This window comes from Arvicanthis niloticus, chromosome 11 (assembly GCF_011762505.2).
Source record: "Arvicanthis niloticus isolate mArvNil1 chromosome 11, mArvNil1.pat.X, whole genome shotgun sequence".
In the NCBI taxonomy this organism is placed as follows: domain Eukaryota; kingdom Metazoa; phylum Chordata; class Mammalia; order Rodentia; family Muridae; genus Arvicanthis; species Arvicanthis niloticus.
In genome coordinates this window covers 53589264-53606277 of record NC_047668.1, presented here as the reverse complement: position 1 = coordinate 53606277, position 17014 = coordinate 53589264, and the positions used below count along the sequence as shown (strand labels likewise).

Here is a 17014-nt window from a genome sequence, read left to right as displayed (position 1 = left end):
TAGCATAGGATGTTAGCATGCTGAATTCACTAATATAGTGGTACCTAGTGAGAATACTTTTTAAACAGCTAGTCAGTCTTTTTTTTTTTTTTTTTTTTTTTTTTTTTTTTCTGGTGCTAGCTCAAGCAAACCTTTCCTGCTTTGTTGAAAATCACCTATCCAAATATTTTCCTGAGACTCCTAAAACTGTTAATAATTAAATAATAAAGGAGGTACTGAGTGGTCTATCTTCAAGACTCTTGGAACAAATTTTGAATTTTGCATTTATATACAGTTAAATAATGCATGAGGGGTCAAAATGATCACTTTCTCTGGATGTTTACAGAAAAGCACTCATTTACTGAATACAGACTATATGTCAGGCAGTGTATTATGTCTCATAATACTTAAAAAAACTGATCAAAAGTATTATAGACAAGGAATCTAAGACTTGAAAAAAGTGAAATAACTTTTCTGTAGTCCCAGTTAGGAATAGAGGCAGGCAGATCTGTTATCTACAAAGATATTGCTTTTACTGTGCACTCATTTAAATAAGCATGTACTTTAATAGTTGTGCTGGCTTTGATAATTACCTTTAAATCCTGTATGTCTCTGTGCTTTGCTATATATACCACTCTTTTAAGACTATTTTTTAAACCTATAGAGCTTAATTAAAAGACACTATTACATTTATTTTGGATATGTTTCTTGCTGGGGGTTAAAAACTGTTATGGATTTTCATGTTATTTTTTATATACTTATTAAATATGCAGTTGATTTCCTTAAATCAATTCTTGCCTAGTCATAACAGCTTTCTCTCTCCTAAATTTATTTCTGCAGAAATGTTGGTTAATGCCAAGGGTTTCTACGTTCTGCATTTGCTATTACATATACCGTTTCTCTTAAATGGCCTTGTACTGAAGGCAGCACTGTTGCCAACAGAATCCCCTCTTGGTCCCCAACTGCGAATTCTGCTTGTTCAGCAGCAACAGGAGCTCAGTGTTGTTTTTCTTTGTTGGATGTGTGTGCTGAAGGGGATAGACAAACAGTCCTACAGCTTAGTGTGTGCACTAAACTGTGATCTTCCTTTGTTGTACTAATGGCACCATGTTCTCACGTTGCAGATGGCTGAGAGCTACAAGAATTCAGGACCATGATGGCTCAGTTTCCCACAGCTATGAATGGTAAGTAACTTTGTACATGGTAGGATGGGCTTTCCTTGTGGTGGGGAAGTCTATTATTTGAAATATTTGTATAGATAAATTTGACGTTTTAAATATAAAAGGAATTATTCTGATGGAAAACAGAGCATTTTAGAGCATTACATGAATCTTCTTACTAATGTTATGCAGTAAATTCCATATTTTTGTTGAAGCATTTTTGGTAGTATCTGGCATGTGTGCTTCCCATTAAACAGGTGAGAATAACATAAAAATATATTCTGCTTAATGCATGACACTGAAGGACAAAAAGTTGAGTGCCCTTAGATGAATAATAAGAGTGCTTTTAGTTGCACAGGTGATTGCAAATATGTGAGGCCAACAAGATTCATTTAGTAACATAAATGTAAGATTAAATTTCTCTTTATGAATGTTTATATTATCTAATGTTTATAATGTCTAAGTATTTGACCTGACAACCTGTGTTTGATCTCAGGGAACCATATGGTAGAAGGAGAGAAGTGACTCCTCCAAGTCGTCTTCCGGCTTGTGCGTTTCCTAGTAAATAAGTGTAATTTAAGACCTTGTAAGATGAAAAATGAATATTGAGTGAACGAGCGGTGGTGCAGCGGCTTAGGCGCCAGCCTCCAGAGGGCGACCCCGCGCCCTTTGCTCTCTCTCTCCTCCAGTTTGAATCCCGCTTTCCCCTTGTGACTCTGCCCGAGTCTCATGGGAAAAAAAAAAGAATATTGTTTTCATTGTAGAAATGGTGTAGAATTATAGGGATTTATGCTACAGACACTTTTTAAATTTACTATTTTTCCTTAATAAATGATATATAGGTTTAAGATTAAGACAGCAATGCTTTGTCCATGTTTGAGGATTTCTGTGCCTCATGAAAAAGTTTTCACTAAACTCAGTTTACTTACAAACTTCAACAAGCATATTAATGAGGTTTACAAATTAAAAAAACCATACAAGTAGTATTATCTCATTCTTTCTTTCCATAAATATTTATGTCTATTATGTAGTTCATTGCATTATATATAAAAATGATTTGAAACAAAATGTTCAATGACAAACATGTTGATGTGAATAAGGTACAAATTATTAATTAGAAAGTGGTTTGTAGCCGGGCGGTGGTGGCGCACGCCTTTAATCCCAGCACTTGGGAGGCAGAGGCAGGCGGATTTCTGAGTTCGAGGCCAGCCTGGTCTACAGAGTGAGTTCCAGGATAGCCAGGGCTACACAGAGAAACCCTGTCTCGAAAAACAAAAAAACAAACAAACAAACAAACAAACAAAAAAACAAAAAAAAGAAAGTGGTTTGTAGGCATAAAGATAGTCCTTTTTTAAAAAACCTGAAAAGTGAAAAAAACCCTGAAAATTGATAGCAGAGAGATTATCTTCATGCTTAGCCTATTAAAGATAGTTAAGTAACTTGTGTATATCTAATTTATGTCCAATTCAGCATTTAAAATGTTACTGAAAGTCACATCCATGTATAATATAAAACTTCAAAAGCAGTTTCTGCACCTCTGGTAAATCATTAGCCACAGTTGTTGATGCCCAAGGCTATTGAGACTTACCTGTAGCACACCTAGGTGCAGTAGTTTGTGTTAGTGCTGTGAACTTTCATCTAATTTTGCCATGTTTATTTTATCATTCTGAGGTTAGCTACAGACTTTGTAGGCTGCTTTGGATCTCAATGTGACATCTGTCTCACACAGTAGCCACGTCGTTTATTTCAGTTTCAATTTAAACTAATAAAAAATTATGTAAATACTACTGCTGCATTTCATGTGCTTAAACCACATGGAGCTGAGGCTGCCTTATTGGACAGTGCAGATAAAGAATATTTATATCTTGTTTATTCAAATCTAATAAACAAGATTTTTTTTTTACTTGTCATTGGTGCTTCACTTTCTTTTTCTTTTTACTTTTAGCAAGACTAGAGTGGTTGTCAGTGCCTCATATTTTGCAACCGTAGCTCTGCTCCTAATCTTTTGGACTGCAGAACTGTCCTTCCCAAAGCCTTCTTAATCACACTGCTTTGCATTCTGCTTTTCAAAAACTGATACATTTGCAGATTGAGAGAACATGATAGATAGGCCTTCAAGTACTAGGCAAGGGGTTATTGCAGGTACGTGTTGCTACTGGTCGATATTACAGTGATATAGCTTGTTTCAGCCTCAGAATTATGGGGTGCTGAAGACTGAGGAAGAGTTCTGAAACCCACCATAGTGACTTTATCCGTAATCTAGAGAGGAAGTAATATGGAATAAAAAACAAAAACAAAACAAACAAACAAACAAAAACCAGTGCCTTTAAGAATAACACCTCTATCCCATTTTCTTGGAGCTTTATTACCTTTATAGAGTTTTAAGCCTCAGTAATATTTCAACCCTATGGTCAGGAAACTGCTGAGCTAGAGGTTGGGTGTGTGCAGTCAGACACAACACTGCACTGTACTTGAAAAACCCAGGTTCTTATAAGTGAAGTTCCACAACTTAGGCTACAAGTCTGTTTAGAATAGTATAACTATAGTATTTTAGAGATTTAAATTAGTGTTAGACCAGTATACATTATTTATCTTAAATGTTATTTGCTCAAGTTTGTTTTAAATATTATTTGAAATTGGAGACAAATATCAATGTAGATTATTTCTAATATTTAGATTTTATTGTATATAAATATAGCATGTTTGGATCATTTACATTTAAAATTGTAATATTGATGTGGCTATACACACACACACACACACACACACACATATATATGATGGGTGGATGATTATTACCCAAGGTGAATATAAAGCTTCCCAAGGATGCCTTCAGAACGCTGCTAATGATTAAGTGTGAAAGGCAGACAGCTAAGGAGTCATTGAGTGTTGTGTTCCCTGCATCCCTGATTTGTGTAGTAAGGCACTCTTTATTTTTTCCCCCTTGTTCCTTCTTTATTGATTCAGACATCTACTCAGCAATCATTTTTAAAAGTTTGCTCTTTTCTGGGTACTCAGCTGGTTCTCTAGAAGAGAAGGGTAAACACACAGAGCCTGTTCCATGCCTCAGAGTCTGGTAGAGCAGAGGGACATCAGACAGCATCTTCCCAAGTGCTCTGCAGAAGCATGACCTTTATCTTGAGAATCTAGAAGAGGAAGCAATTATTGTCATTTGGAGATATCAGGCTCCTCCTGATGGAAGTGACCTCTGCCCTGACCTTGAGAGATAAAGTCTGAAATGGAGGGTTAGAGTTATAGCTTTGTCGTAGACTTCTTACCTAGTGCAGAGAGGCCCCAGTAGTGAAGGAAAAAGAAAAATGTCCCTTTGCAGCAAATTCAGACTAGTTATTTCCTGCTACTTTCTGTACTCATATGGTACCTTAGCTGGTAGTAGCCTCTTTGGTTCACTTAGAGCATCTTGCATATCCCAGCTTCTCAAACCACATCCTTTTTGTGTGAGAGAAGTGCTCTTATACCACCTTGGCAGATGGCAAGATGCTGAAGCTTCCAGCCTCTGCTTAGGTCTTAATCGCTCCTGTTATCTCACTTCTGATGTTTCAAACTTAGAATTTAACAGCTATTGCCATGGTTCTGTTTAGGGTCCTTCACAGTTAACACAGTAAATGGTGGTCCTTTCTAGGTATTTCTTTGAGAATGAGAATAATACTTTAATCTTTTTATTGCCAGTATGTACCTCATCCTTGTGAGTTGTATAGTTATTATTCAATAGAAGTTAACTGAGTGGATGACTGAAAAGCCCTAATTAGGGTTGATGTATATAGTTGTTATTATTCTACTTTTATGTCCTTCAGACATTAAATAGTCTCATCAAATGAATGCTTAGGATTCATGTTTGCATGTTAAAATTTTGTGTTCTTGTGGACAACACAGTTTTGAGCAGGCTCATGTACATCCTATAATATTTGGCCTTTCATATATGTTTTAGGAGGGCCAAATATGTGGGCTATTACATCTGAAGAACGTACTAAGCATGATAAACAGTTTGATAACCTCAAGCCTTCAGGAGGTTACATAACAGGTTTGTATTTAATCTTTGTTATGTTATTTATTGTAAATTATGTTCCTGTTTTTATATCTTAGTTAATTTTAATAACTCCTATCAAAATTTTATTAAGTCATAAGATTCATATTTATCAAAACTCTAGAATTTAAAGATACTTTATTTTTCCTGAAACTGTTTTAATTTGTTGATTTATTTTGGCATATGGGAGTTTTTTCTTGAATTCTAAATGGTAGTCAGGAATCTGTTTTATTACATATTAATACTATTTCAAGAAGTTCTTTATTTGTTTCTTATACCAGATATTTTTCCCAGAGATCCCCCCCCCAGAAAAAAAACTTTTTAAATTTTTGATTTATTTAGGATGGTTTGTTTGTTGTTTTGAGAGAGGGTCTTGCTATATAGCTCAAACTGGCCTCTAACTTGTTACATCCTTCGGCCTCAGCTTCTTCTGAGTGCTTAGATTATAAGCATGTGGTATCCCAAAGTCTGTTTCCATATTGCTATCTATCCTTTGAGCCTGTGTTAAGTATTAATTATTGGTGTTAACAACTTGTTTTGCAGAAACCACCAGAGCAAAAAAGGTGATCGGTTTGGGTGTGTCTTTCTTTTTCAAGAAATGAAACTTTCCATTGTGCCACTGCATCTTAATGCTTTACGTATAACAGTTGCCACAGAAATAACACCTATACTGTTTGTCGGCTTTGATGTATGCAACTGTGTTTGTCTGTATTCACACAGGGTAAAGCATAGACTGGGATATGATGTGGGATTTGCCTAAGGCTATCAGGATGACTACTGATACCTTTCAGGCTGACTGACTTCAGAATGCATCCCCATATTTATTATAGTCTGATGTCACTTGTATTCCTGTTATACCACACCTACTGTCAGAGTTTGACTACTCGTGATGAGCTAATAATAGTTATCATCCATGGCTACTAGAAGATCTGAGCTTCCTGAATCAGGAAGCAGCTAGCAGCACAGCTGGTGGTGTGCATGTGGCCATGTTTCTGTTGAGTTCCTTTGTTCCCTAAGTCTGACCAGGATGATAACAAAGTGTCAGAAAGATACTCTGCATTCTGGGAGTGCTGCAGGAGAACACTGAGCTCGGAAAAGCCATCATTCTGTAGCAAGTTTGTTCTTTGTTCCAGTGGGAGACATTATTACTTCAAGTCTTCGAGATTTTTCATTTACAAACCCCATTCTGAAAACCCAAGCAGAAGAATTGGGTTTTATGTTCTTGGTGTGTTCAGCAAGCATACATACAAGTATGGGGAAACCCATGGGAGATGTTTCCCTAGCCCTTGGTAGTTATAATTATAGAATTTGTTTAGGGTGAAGAATCAAAGATGAATAGCACACTCTTTGTACATTGATTACTAGAATGTCAGTGGTGACTTATATTTCTCTAGAATGTAAATAACTTCATATGTACTTAGAACTTTACTGATTAGAGTTAAGTCAGCATCATGTGCCAACTGCTATTATTTGTAAGTATTGAAATAATTCTGTTTACTAATGTACCATTTGGCTTTTGTGTTGATTACTTTCAGGTGATCAAGCCCGTACTTTTTTCTTACAGTCAGGTCTGCCAGCCCCGGTTTTAGCTGAAATATGGTAAAACACTTTCTTTTATAAATGCACTTAAATTTCTAATGGGCCATTGTTTTTTAAATAGTACGGTGTTAACATCAAATTATTTTCATTTATACTCTGCTGTTAAATAAGAACATTTCATTAGCTTTTTGAGAAATAAATTATACTAAATAAATGATTGAAAATAATTTGAAGTATTCTATAGAAAAAATTCTAATTTAATTAGAATTCAAGACAGAATATAAGAGTTAAGTTTGAAAAATATTTCTGTATAACTTGACAAAAAACTCAAATTCTTTCTATTATTTTGTTGTGGTTTTATTTATTTTCATCATTTGTAAACCCCAAAGCGCCATCCCTTTCCTTGCTCTTACTTAAAAAATATTCTAGAAGGGTAGCAGAGATGCTCAGTGGCTAAGAGCACTGCTGCTCTTGCAGAGGGCCTGGGTTCAGTTCCCAGCACCCACGTGGCAGCTCACAACCATCCATAACTCCAGTTCCAGGGTATCTGGTACCCTCTTCTGACCTCTGTAGGTTATCAGGCATGCATGCTGTACAAATACAAACATGTAGATAAAACACTCATAAACATAAAGAATTAACAGACCTCTTAAAATCTTCTAGAATATCTGGGGTTGTGGTTTTTTTTTTTCCTTAAGATTATTTATTTTATGTATATGAGTACAACATGCTCTCTTCAGACACACCAGAAGAGGGCATCAGATCCCATTACACATGGTTATGAGCTGCCATGTAGTTACTGGGAATTGAAGTCAGGACCTCTGAAAGAGCAGTTGGTGCTCTTAACTGCTGAGCCATCTCTTCAGCCCTTGGGTTGTGTTTTTAAAATGTATTTACAATAAATAAGAACTTCTACCCCATTCTTTTTCCTTATAGAACATTTGTATGCCTGATGGAATGTTAGTAGCAAACATATTTTCAATTATTTGAACAAGTAAATAAATTAAATTTAGAAATTATGTACCTATACAAAATATACACACTATATAGCCTTAGATGTCCTAAAACTCATTCTGTAGACCAGGCTGACCTCAAACTTGGAACAATCCTTTTCTCTCTGCCTACATGATGGCTGGGATTTTAGAGGTGTGCTCTTGTTCCTGGCTTATGATTACAGCATTCTTGAATGATTATTTTCTACCTTTATTGTTGGAAATCCTCTCTGAACTATCTAGATTCTGTATAGTCTATGAATATTTTGTTAGATACTGTCTCTAGCTAGTATTTCTCACTGTAGGTTTTCTACACACACACACACACACACACACACACACACACACACATTTAATTGACAGTCTACATGTGAATGCTTTGTCATTGTTTTCTTTTTCTCAACCTCAGCAGTCATTTCTATTTCCTTGTCACCACATACATACCAATCTATCTGTTCACCTCATTCTCCTTTTAGGGCCTTATCAGATCTGAACAAGGATGGGAAGATGGACCAGCAAGAGTTCTCCATAGCTATGAAACTCATCAAATTAAAGCTGCAGGGCCAACAGCTGCCTGTAGTTCTCCCTCCTATCATGAAACAACCCCCTATGTTCTCTCCACTAATCTCTGCTCGTTTTGGTATGTATTTATTAATTTAGCAGCCCTATTTGATTGTTAAGCTTGATTCCTTGGGGATCAGGAAAGGATTTATTAGCACAAAATGAGAATCCCTAGACTTCCAAGTTAAGTTTCATGCCTTTAAGAAAAGAGATCTTAAATTAAATCATAGCTATAATGTATCTGGTCTTGCCTGAATCTCCTGTCACAGTTCCTAGTTGTGAAATGAATTATCTGCCTCTTCAGTTACAACTGACTCTAAATAGGGTTTCTTATCAGTCTCTTCTTTCTGTCTCATGGAAGGAGAAAGCTGGATGTTAATTACTAGAAGATACAGAAGGGAGGTGACAGTGTTGAGGGTCAAAAACAAATGGTCAGTTGGTACAAATTACTGTTAGAGAGGAGAAATAAATTCTGGTTTCTGTTGTATGGTAGGACGACTATGGTTAACAATTTTGTATTGTATATTCCAAAGCCACTAGGAGAGAAGATTTTGAATGTTTTTAGCACAAAGAAATGACAAATACTTGAGATGACAGACATGCTAAATATCCTGGTTTGGTTATCATACATGTATCAGAACACTACACTGTTAAATAGGTACAGTATATGTCCTGAAGATTGAATAAATTTAAACACACCTACAGGTGTTTAATCTGCATGGTAATTTAAAATCATAGATGAGTAAGAATTTCTTTAATTTAAAGGTTAATTAGCCAGCTAAATTGAGGCCTAAAAATTGTATACTTTGTCCTGATTAATTTACATACTCATCAGAGATTACTAATTGGTATGTTTTCCATATAATTTTGACTAGCCAGTTTATTATGAATTATATGTGAAAAGCAGTAGTTTTGAATGGAACATTCAACAAAATGTCTCTGTGTTGAGAAATGCATTCGTTTACAGCAGATGTTGGGTTTTAAAACATCTTATTCTTCCACTGCTGTACTCAGCTGTAGAGATAAACACCAAATCACCTGGTGGCAATATATTCTTATGTTGTAGTTAGTGTTCTGCAGTTAAAAAAATAAAAGTTATCACTAATTTTAAAGACTTGTTTTTGAATTTATAGATATATAACTTGAAGAAAAGTAAAATAAGTGGTACATTTGCCAATAATACATGTACATAAGCAAGTTCACCACAGCATCTGCTAGTTAGAGCCTGTTTGTTTGAAGAATGAGCACACATATTAGCCTAGTAATGCAGCAGCTCTGCTTCTGTTTTCCTTACTCAGAAAACCAGATAGTCAGGTAAGACATTTTATCTTTGAGATACTATATGCAGTTGACAAAGATTGCTTAGTCTTAGTGGCTATAAGAGAAGGAAATAGAAGGCCTGCTTGTAGTTCATACATGACAAACAGTTAATATTCAAGCAGTAGCTTGTCTCCTTCACTTCAGAGTCAAAACTGCTTTATGGGATATTTTAAGGGTAATTTACCCTGGTAATTCTGCAAAATTGAGGGTGCTTTTTGTTCTGTAACTTGTTTTTGGCATGTATTTTATAGTTGAAAATACCATTGGAAAGTGTGTTCTCTTTTCTCTTTAGGGATGGGAAGCATGCCCAATCTGTCCATTCACCAGCCATTGCCTCCAGTTGCACCTATAACAACACCCTTGTCTACTGCTACTTCAGGGACCAGTATTCCTCCCCTAATGATGCCCGCTCCCCTAGTGCCTTCTGTTAGTACATCCTCATTACCAAATGGAACTGCCAGTCTCATTCAGCCTTTATCCATTCCTTATTCTTCTTCAAGTAAGTGCCTAATAAGTCAGAGATGTGAAGAAGAAACTGTTAACGTTTGTTGTTTAGAGATTTCTTTCTTTGTGGAATTGCCTAGTACAAATCCTTTTCCTTTTATCATTTTCCCCCAGCATTGCCTCATGCGTCATCTTACAGTCTGATGATGGGAGGATTTGGTGGTGCTAGTATCCAGAAGGCCCAGTCCCTGATTGATTTAGGATCTAGTAGGTATGAATACTTAACACATACAACTCTGTCTGCTTTCAGTGTGGATTTTTATTTAATAAGCCCTGTGCTTATCTAGGTTATTTGTAATGGGCAACTATACATATTTTATCACAAGCTTTCTTTGTAGTTGTTGTTGTTGGAGTTGTTCTTTGTATAGCTCTGGCTGTCCTAGAGCTTGCTCTGTAGACTAGGCTGGCTTTGCCCCTGCCTCCCCAAGTGCTGGGATTAAAGGTATGCACCACCACATCTGGATAAAGTGGTATTTTTTAATTTTACAGAACACAGAAGTATCATTTATTACCTGCCATAGAAATCATCATAGTTCTTCAGAAATGGTTTACAAAGAGTTACCTTTCCCTTAGAAAAATACTGTATTGTAACTTAAATAACCATTGATTTTTGTGACTTTTTTTCTTAATATTACTGAACCATAGTTTGACAAAGAAATGTAGACAATGTCTTTTAAGTGTGTTTGGAAGATAAGAAATGCTATCTGTAAATGTCCTGGTTAGCAAAATGCCTGGAATTACAGGTTCTTAATAGATGGAATTGTATGTCTCTATTGCCATTATATTGTATATTGATTCTTAGTGTCTTTGTCTTATAAAATTTAATTGTATTTTATTTAGTAACAAAGCTTTAAATACATTTCATTGTAGCTCAACTTCCTCAACGGCTTCCCTCTCGGGGAACTCGCCTAAGACTGGGACCTCAGAGTGGGCAGTTCCTCAGCCTTCAAGATTAAAGTATCGGCAAAAGTTTAATAGTCTAGACAAAAGCATGAGTGGATACCTCTCAGGTAACTGGCATAGAGTGGCTATGAAAGAGCATTGGTCCTTTATGTAAACTTCTTTTGAAAAACTGTTACTTGAACTTGTACTTTGTGTCTTATCTAAAGTTCTAACATTGAAGGCATTACATACATAAGAATATTGTAAGTATATAATTATTGAAAGATGGATTCAACTTGATTGCTTTCTGCAAATTCTTATGCCAAGTTACATGCAAGGGGTATACACTCCACTTTTCAGAAAAGCATCTCTCAGAAAGATTAGACTGCATCTTGTAAGCTTTGAAGTGAATGAAAACCCCAAATCACAGTTGTGGTAGTGGTAGCAATTAGCCTTGGCTCTCTTTGAGAGAAAGCACATTTTCTCCACTTGCCTTTTTCATGGTTCACTCCTTATTCTTTAACTCACATGTCTGTAGAACATTTCAGTTCAGTTTAGAATATTATATAAACTTACAGAGGATCATAAAGTGTTATATGATTACATACAAGATATATACTTGTAACAGGCAAGTATGTTCCACCTCCTAACTTTCACATTCCCACAGCAAATGAATCTCACATAGGGCAAAGTGAATGATGGATAAAGCAAAAGGGGTCAGGAAAGACGTGGTGATTTCTGTCTGGAGTCATGCTGTGGACAGTAATGCAAGTCATAGAGAAGAGAGAGCAATTTGGAGTGAAAATTAGAGAGAGGAACATGATAGAGACAGGATTTTTTTTTTTTTTTGAGATGCCTGTGAAACATGTATATAGGTGTTAGGTTGCACATAGGAGGATGAATATAGAGGTGCGGTTTGGGCTGCAGATACAGGGCATCAGCTTTAGATGCTTGTTGAAAACAGAGACAAGTTTGCTCAGGAGTGGGAAGAGACAGTGAAGACAAAGGAACAAGTGAAGAGCAGGAGGGAGGGAGGGAGGGAGGGAGAGAGGGAGGGAGGGAGGGAGGGAGGGAGGGAGGGGGGAGGGAGTGGGAGGTCACAGTTGGAGAGCCTTTCTTCTCCATGCCTGGCCTGAGGCGTGCCCTTGCTCTGAGAGCTGAGTGCTACTTTCCTGCTAGAAGAACATGGAGGAGCACTCCCTCCTCACTCGCTCTAGGCTCTGCACTCTGGAGCAGGACTGTGTCTGATCACTGCAGAATGCCCACTCCCTGGCCCCTGGTACAAACATTTTGATGGTCCTGAGAAAGCAGCAACATTATCTACATGACTTAACAGAAGACTAAAGTCGTTCTTTTTATGCTTTTCTCACTCAATCAGGTTTTCAAGCTAGAAATGCCCTTCTTCAATCAAATCTTTCTCAAACTCAGCTAGCCACTATTTGGTGAGTGTGCCCATTAGTGATTCCAAACTATACATAGTCTATTCTAAGAAATATTTTGGAAGATTGTTTCTGACAGAACAAACATAAAATCATTGTTTCTGTAAAAATTTGTTACTTGAGAATGTTCCATGAAAGTGAGCCTTTGAAAGTTACTCCAGGGAAGTGTTCATTCTTGAGAACTTAACCTTGATTTTATAAGCAACAGTGTAGCTTTCCTTTCTTGATTGTCTTATGTTGCAATCCAGAGATTATCTCATTTTAACATAGTGAATTGAACATGAACTACGATAAACCACCTTCCCAGAATGGGCATTCGCTATGATGAGTTCTCTTTGTTTTGGGCTATGAAAATTAAGGGTAAATATTGACTCTTTTTTTTTTTTTTATATGTTTACATTTTCTTAAAATATACTAACCTAGAATTTATTCTGTCATTACTCATAAAAATAAAAGTCAGTAAAAAGTCTTGAGTACTTTGTAACTTGTGATTGTTCACATTGCCTTTAGGACTCTGGCTGACATTGATGGTGACGGACAGTTGAAGGCTGAAGAGTTTATTCTGGCCATGCACCTCACTGACATGGCCAAAGCTGGACAGCCGCTGCCACTGACGTTGCCTCCTGAGCTCGTCCCTCCATCTTTCAGGTACATGTCTGCAGAGCCGTGATTTGCATCACTTAGGTTTTGTTTTTTTACCTCTTTGGAGCCTGTGCTTCAGTTTAGAGTAGAGTTACATATTTGCTCTGCCTTTCAGTCTTCATACTCAGTGAGTCACACTGGGAAGTAGATAACAGAAAGGGTTGTTTTCCTCATGCTATAAAAGAGGGAAAAGTTTAACTGAAAAGATTAAGAAAAACTTGCCCACGATAGCAGTTAGCTGAATCCGGATTTCTCTAATTAAATGTAAGTACTTTGTACATGGTGACTAAAGGCCATGCTGTGGTGTAAATATCTTCAATACTATATCTTAAATAGGAACTTGTTTTAATTGATGGTAATCTGTATTTTTTAGTCTGAAAATTCTCAGACTTTGTGATGGCTCTTTGTTGTTTGTTCTTCTTAGAGGGGGAAAGCAAATAGATTCTGTTAATGGAACTCTGCCTTCATATCAGAAAACACAAGAAGAGGAACCTCAGAAGAAATTGCCAGGTGTTAATTTTACACTTTTACTTAATTTAATTTATTTTAAAATCAAAATTAATCGTATTTTCTTTAAATTTTATTTTTGAAATACAAACAAATATTTAGAGTATTTATGGACTTGAGTGGGTGAGACTTGTGTTCGTGTCTGTGTCCATGTCCATGTGCCTGTGCGTGTGCCTGTGTGTGTGTGTTCCTGTGTGTTCTGTGTGCATGCATGGGTGCATGTGTATTACTGGGGATTGAACTCATAGACTTATATAACATCCCCAGCTCATTGGGATGTTTTAGATTACTTATACATTTTAATGAAGAGTAAAACTGAGAATGATGAGGGAAGAGGGGAGCATGTGTCTATTTGGAAAATTAGTGTTTCTTCCACATTAGGGAAAAACAGAGCAAGTTTTGTAATGAAATCTTTAGCTTTGAAAAAAGTTTTAAATATTCATTGAAAGAATGCACACATGATTATTTTAAATTATTTAGAAGTTAATGAAAAGACTGGGGTTATAGCTCAATAGTAGAATGTTTAGCCAGTAGTAAGTTTGATCTCCAACACTACAAAACAAAACAAACAAAAACCCACCTTCAAAAAGTTAATGACATATAACAGATGAAATACAATCTTGGTTATTTGAAGAAAGCACTGAGAAAAGGTAAACCAGTATTTTTATGGCTTGGATAGTCAGTATTTGAATAAAATCAAACATAGAAAATCTTGGGTTTTTTTTTAAGTGAATATTTTTACAGGAAAGTAAATACTTTCCTATTTACATTTGAGTTAGAAGTATTCGTAGGGAAACAGCCAGAGAGCAAGAGCAGAGCTCTCGGGTTAACTACTAAGCAGAGTGTATGGAACTAGATGAGAGGCTCTATAGGCTTGAGAGAAAGCATAATCTCTCTCTCTCTCTCTCTCTCTCTCTCTCTCTCTCTCTCTCTCTCTCCTCTCTCTCTCTCTCTCTCTCTCTCTATCTCTCTCTCTCTCTCTCTCTCTCTGTCTCCTCCTTCTCCTCCCTCTCTCCCTTCCTCTCTTTTCTTTTTAGTTACTTTTGAGGACAAACGGAAAGCCAACTATGAACGAGGAAACATGGAGCTGGAGAAGCGACGCCAAGTGTTGATGGAGCAACAGCAGAGGGAGGCTGAGCGCAAAGCCCAGAAGGAGAAGGAAGAATGGGAGCGGAAGCAGAGAGAACTACAAGAGCAAGAATGGAAGAAGCAGCTGGAGTTAGAGAAACGCTTGGAGAAACAGAGAGAACTGGAGAGACAGCGGGAAGAAGAGAGGAGAAAAGAGATAGAAAGACGAGAGGTAATTTTCTGAGTACACAGTGTTTAATAAGAATATGCTTTCCCATCTGAGTCGTGTTGCTGTTCTTTACCCTAAACAGAACTGTTTCTCCTTTCCCCTGATGAGGGAAAAAGGATCTGTGTGTAAGGACAGTAAGGGCTTCATGGCAGAGTTGTGGAAACCTGTATCATATGCAGTGAGGCCCCAGTCAGAGGAGGACTGATTGCACAGCTGAGCTAAGTGACATCAGGAAGTCAGGCAGATGAGGTCATGGTGTGAAGGCAAGCTTAGAGTTCAAATCAAAATGTGAAGAATTGAAGGACCAGACTCGAAGTTTAGGGAGGTGAAGACACAAAGATGAATCAAGAAGTCAGCTTACTACAGGGCTCTAAGAAACACTGTGTTTTTAAATTATAGTGTTCTGAAAAAATTGTAGATGAAATTGTTTCTCCCCTGATACCAGAATAAAGGTATAATTATTGCTCTTGCTTTTTATACTTATGAAGCCTTCGTTTAACTTTTTAAAAGAATGACTCTAACAAAAAGATGGTCTTTGAAGCAATTGAAAGTGATGAATGAAAGCTACCCCTGTGGCTATCCTAAGGCTCACTGGGAAGCACAACTTCTTCCTACCCTTAGGCACTGTGGCCACTCACTCCTAAATGCTGTCATCCTATGAGGTTTTGAATAATGCAGTTTTGTAAATTTAAATGTTTATTAACAATAATTTGTTATTTTTAGGCAGCAAAACAGGAGCTTGAAAGACAACGCCGTTTAGAATGGGAAAGAATCCGTCGACAGGAGCTTCTCAATCAAAAGAATAGAGAACAAGAAGAAATTGTCAGACTGAACTCTAAAAAGAAAAGTCTCCACCTTGAACTGGAAGCAGTGGTATGGCTAGAGTTTTCCTGAACTTTATCTGGATGATGCTGGCATTTTCTGTCCAGGGTGTGCTTGAATCAAAAGGGTTTGATTGCTAAGCAGGAAAAAACAAACAACCAAGCTGCTTACCTAAATGATCTCTTAACATTTCTTTCAGTTTGAAAAACTAATTTGAAACTAATATTTAGTCACTCTACTTAACACATCAAATGTTAGAGGGTCAAGCTCTTTGAAATGCAAAACAGTCTAGACTTTCTTAAGCCTAGTCTTGCTAGAAAGGCATGGTGGATGCTTACCTATAGACTAGAACCAACTTTAGATCTTGTGCAGTGGAAGCCTAATTTCTTTTTTTGGTTGTCTTGAATTGCATTGAAATTATTTTTTAAAATAAAGCATCATAATCCCTTTAGTCAGATGATGCTGTTTTATGGCTTTAAATTGATTTGTATCCATACCATGACTATTAATCACGTCACAGTGCTACAACAGAGGTCTAAAGCCTTTAGCTTTTGTGTGCTCTAGGGGTGTCTTAGGGCCATCAATTTGATGATATATTTTTTTCTTAAAAATGGGAGAAGGTGGACTGATCAGGTGGCTCACCATATAAACGCCGCACCTGGCAAGCTGAGGTTAGTCTCGAGGACCCATAGTGCAAGGAGAAAACTGACTCCCACAGATTGTTCTTTGACCATCTTCTCAGACCGACTTTGAATTACAAATGTAAAATGAAACTTAACTAAATAAAAATACTTTTCTCCTGGGGGGGGTAGGGGGGGAACCTGTCCTGTTATCACCTGTTTACTATTTATATACATGTATGTGATCTTCTGGTAGAATGGAAAACATCAGCAGATCTCAGGCAGACTACAAGATGTCCGAATCAGAAAGCAAACACAAAAGACGGAGCTAGAAGTTTTGGATAAACAGTGTGATCTGGAAATTATGGAAATCAAACAACTTCAACAAGAACTTCAGGTAAGTCTTTTGCTGCTGAATGTGCAGTCATCAGCAGTTCTTCCTGGAGACACTGTGCTTTTGGAATCATGAGCCCCTGAGTTTCTGGCAGACCTGTGATACAACAGATTAGAGAGTCCATAGGCCTCTTGAAACTGGGCTGGGTGTGAGCTGGGCCACACATGGACCATGTTGAACTTTAATGAAAATATCTTTACTGTTTTTTGTCCATTGCAGATGAAGGCACTAACACTGTCTGACAGGTTTACTTCACTACGGAAGCAGTGTCTCTTTCCTATGCTCTCGAATGCCAAGTGAGCAAGGCAGGAACT

The 17014-nt window shown here is 37.0% G+C and overlaps 1 protein-coding gene across 5 annotated transcripts in view; it reads left to right on the top strand.

Moving 5' to 3' along the window:
- The window catches only part of Itsn2 (intersectin 2), a 102846-nt gene that overhangs the window by 16793 nt on the left and 69039 nt on the right, over positions 1 to 17014 (top strand). For all 5 annotated transcript variants that reach the window (XR_013113218.1, XM_076942144.1, XM_076942145.1 and 2 more), the window contains exons 2-14: positions 1104 to 1163; positions 5086 to 5178; positions 6717 to 6780; positions 8189 to 8352; positions 9886 to 10092; positions 10212 to 10308; positions 10968 to 11107; positions 12358 to 12421; positions 12929 to 13066; positions 13485 to 13570; positions 14605 to 14867; positions 15588 to 15737; positions 16563 to 16703. Coding sequence is in view for 4 of the 5 variants with exons in the window: in XM_076942144.1 (XP_076798259.1) it covers positions 1133 to 1163; positions 5086 to 5178; positions 6717 to 6780; positions 8189 to 8352; positions 9886 to 10092; positions 10212 to 10308; positions 10968 to 11107; positions 12358 to 12421; positions 12929 to 13066; positions 13485 to 13570; positions 14605 to 14867; positions 15588 to 15737; positions 16563 to 16703 (1638 nt within the window). In the remaining variant the exon portion in view is untranslated. The remainder of the gene's footprint in view (positions 1 to 1103; positions 1164 to 5085; positions 5179 to 6716; positions 6781 to 8188; positions 8353 to 9885; positions 10093 to 10211; positions 10309 to 10967; positions 11108 to 12357; positions 12422 to 12928; positions 13067 to 13484; positions 13571 to 14604; positions 14868 to 15587; positions 15738 to 16562; positions 16704 to 17014) is intronic.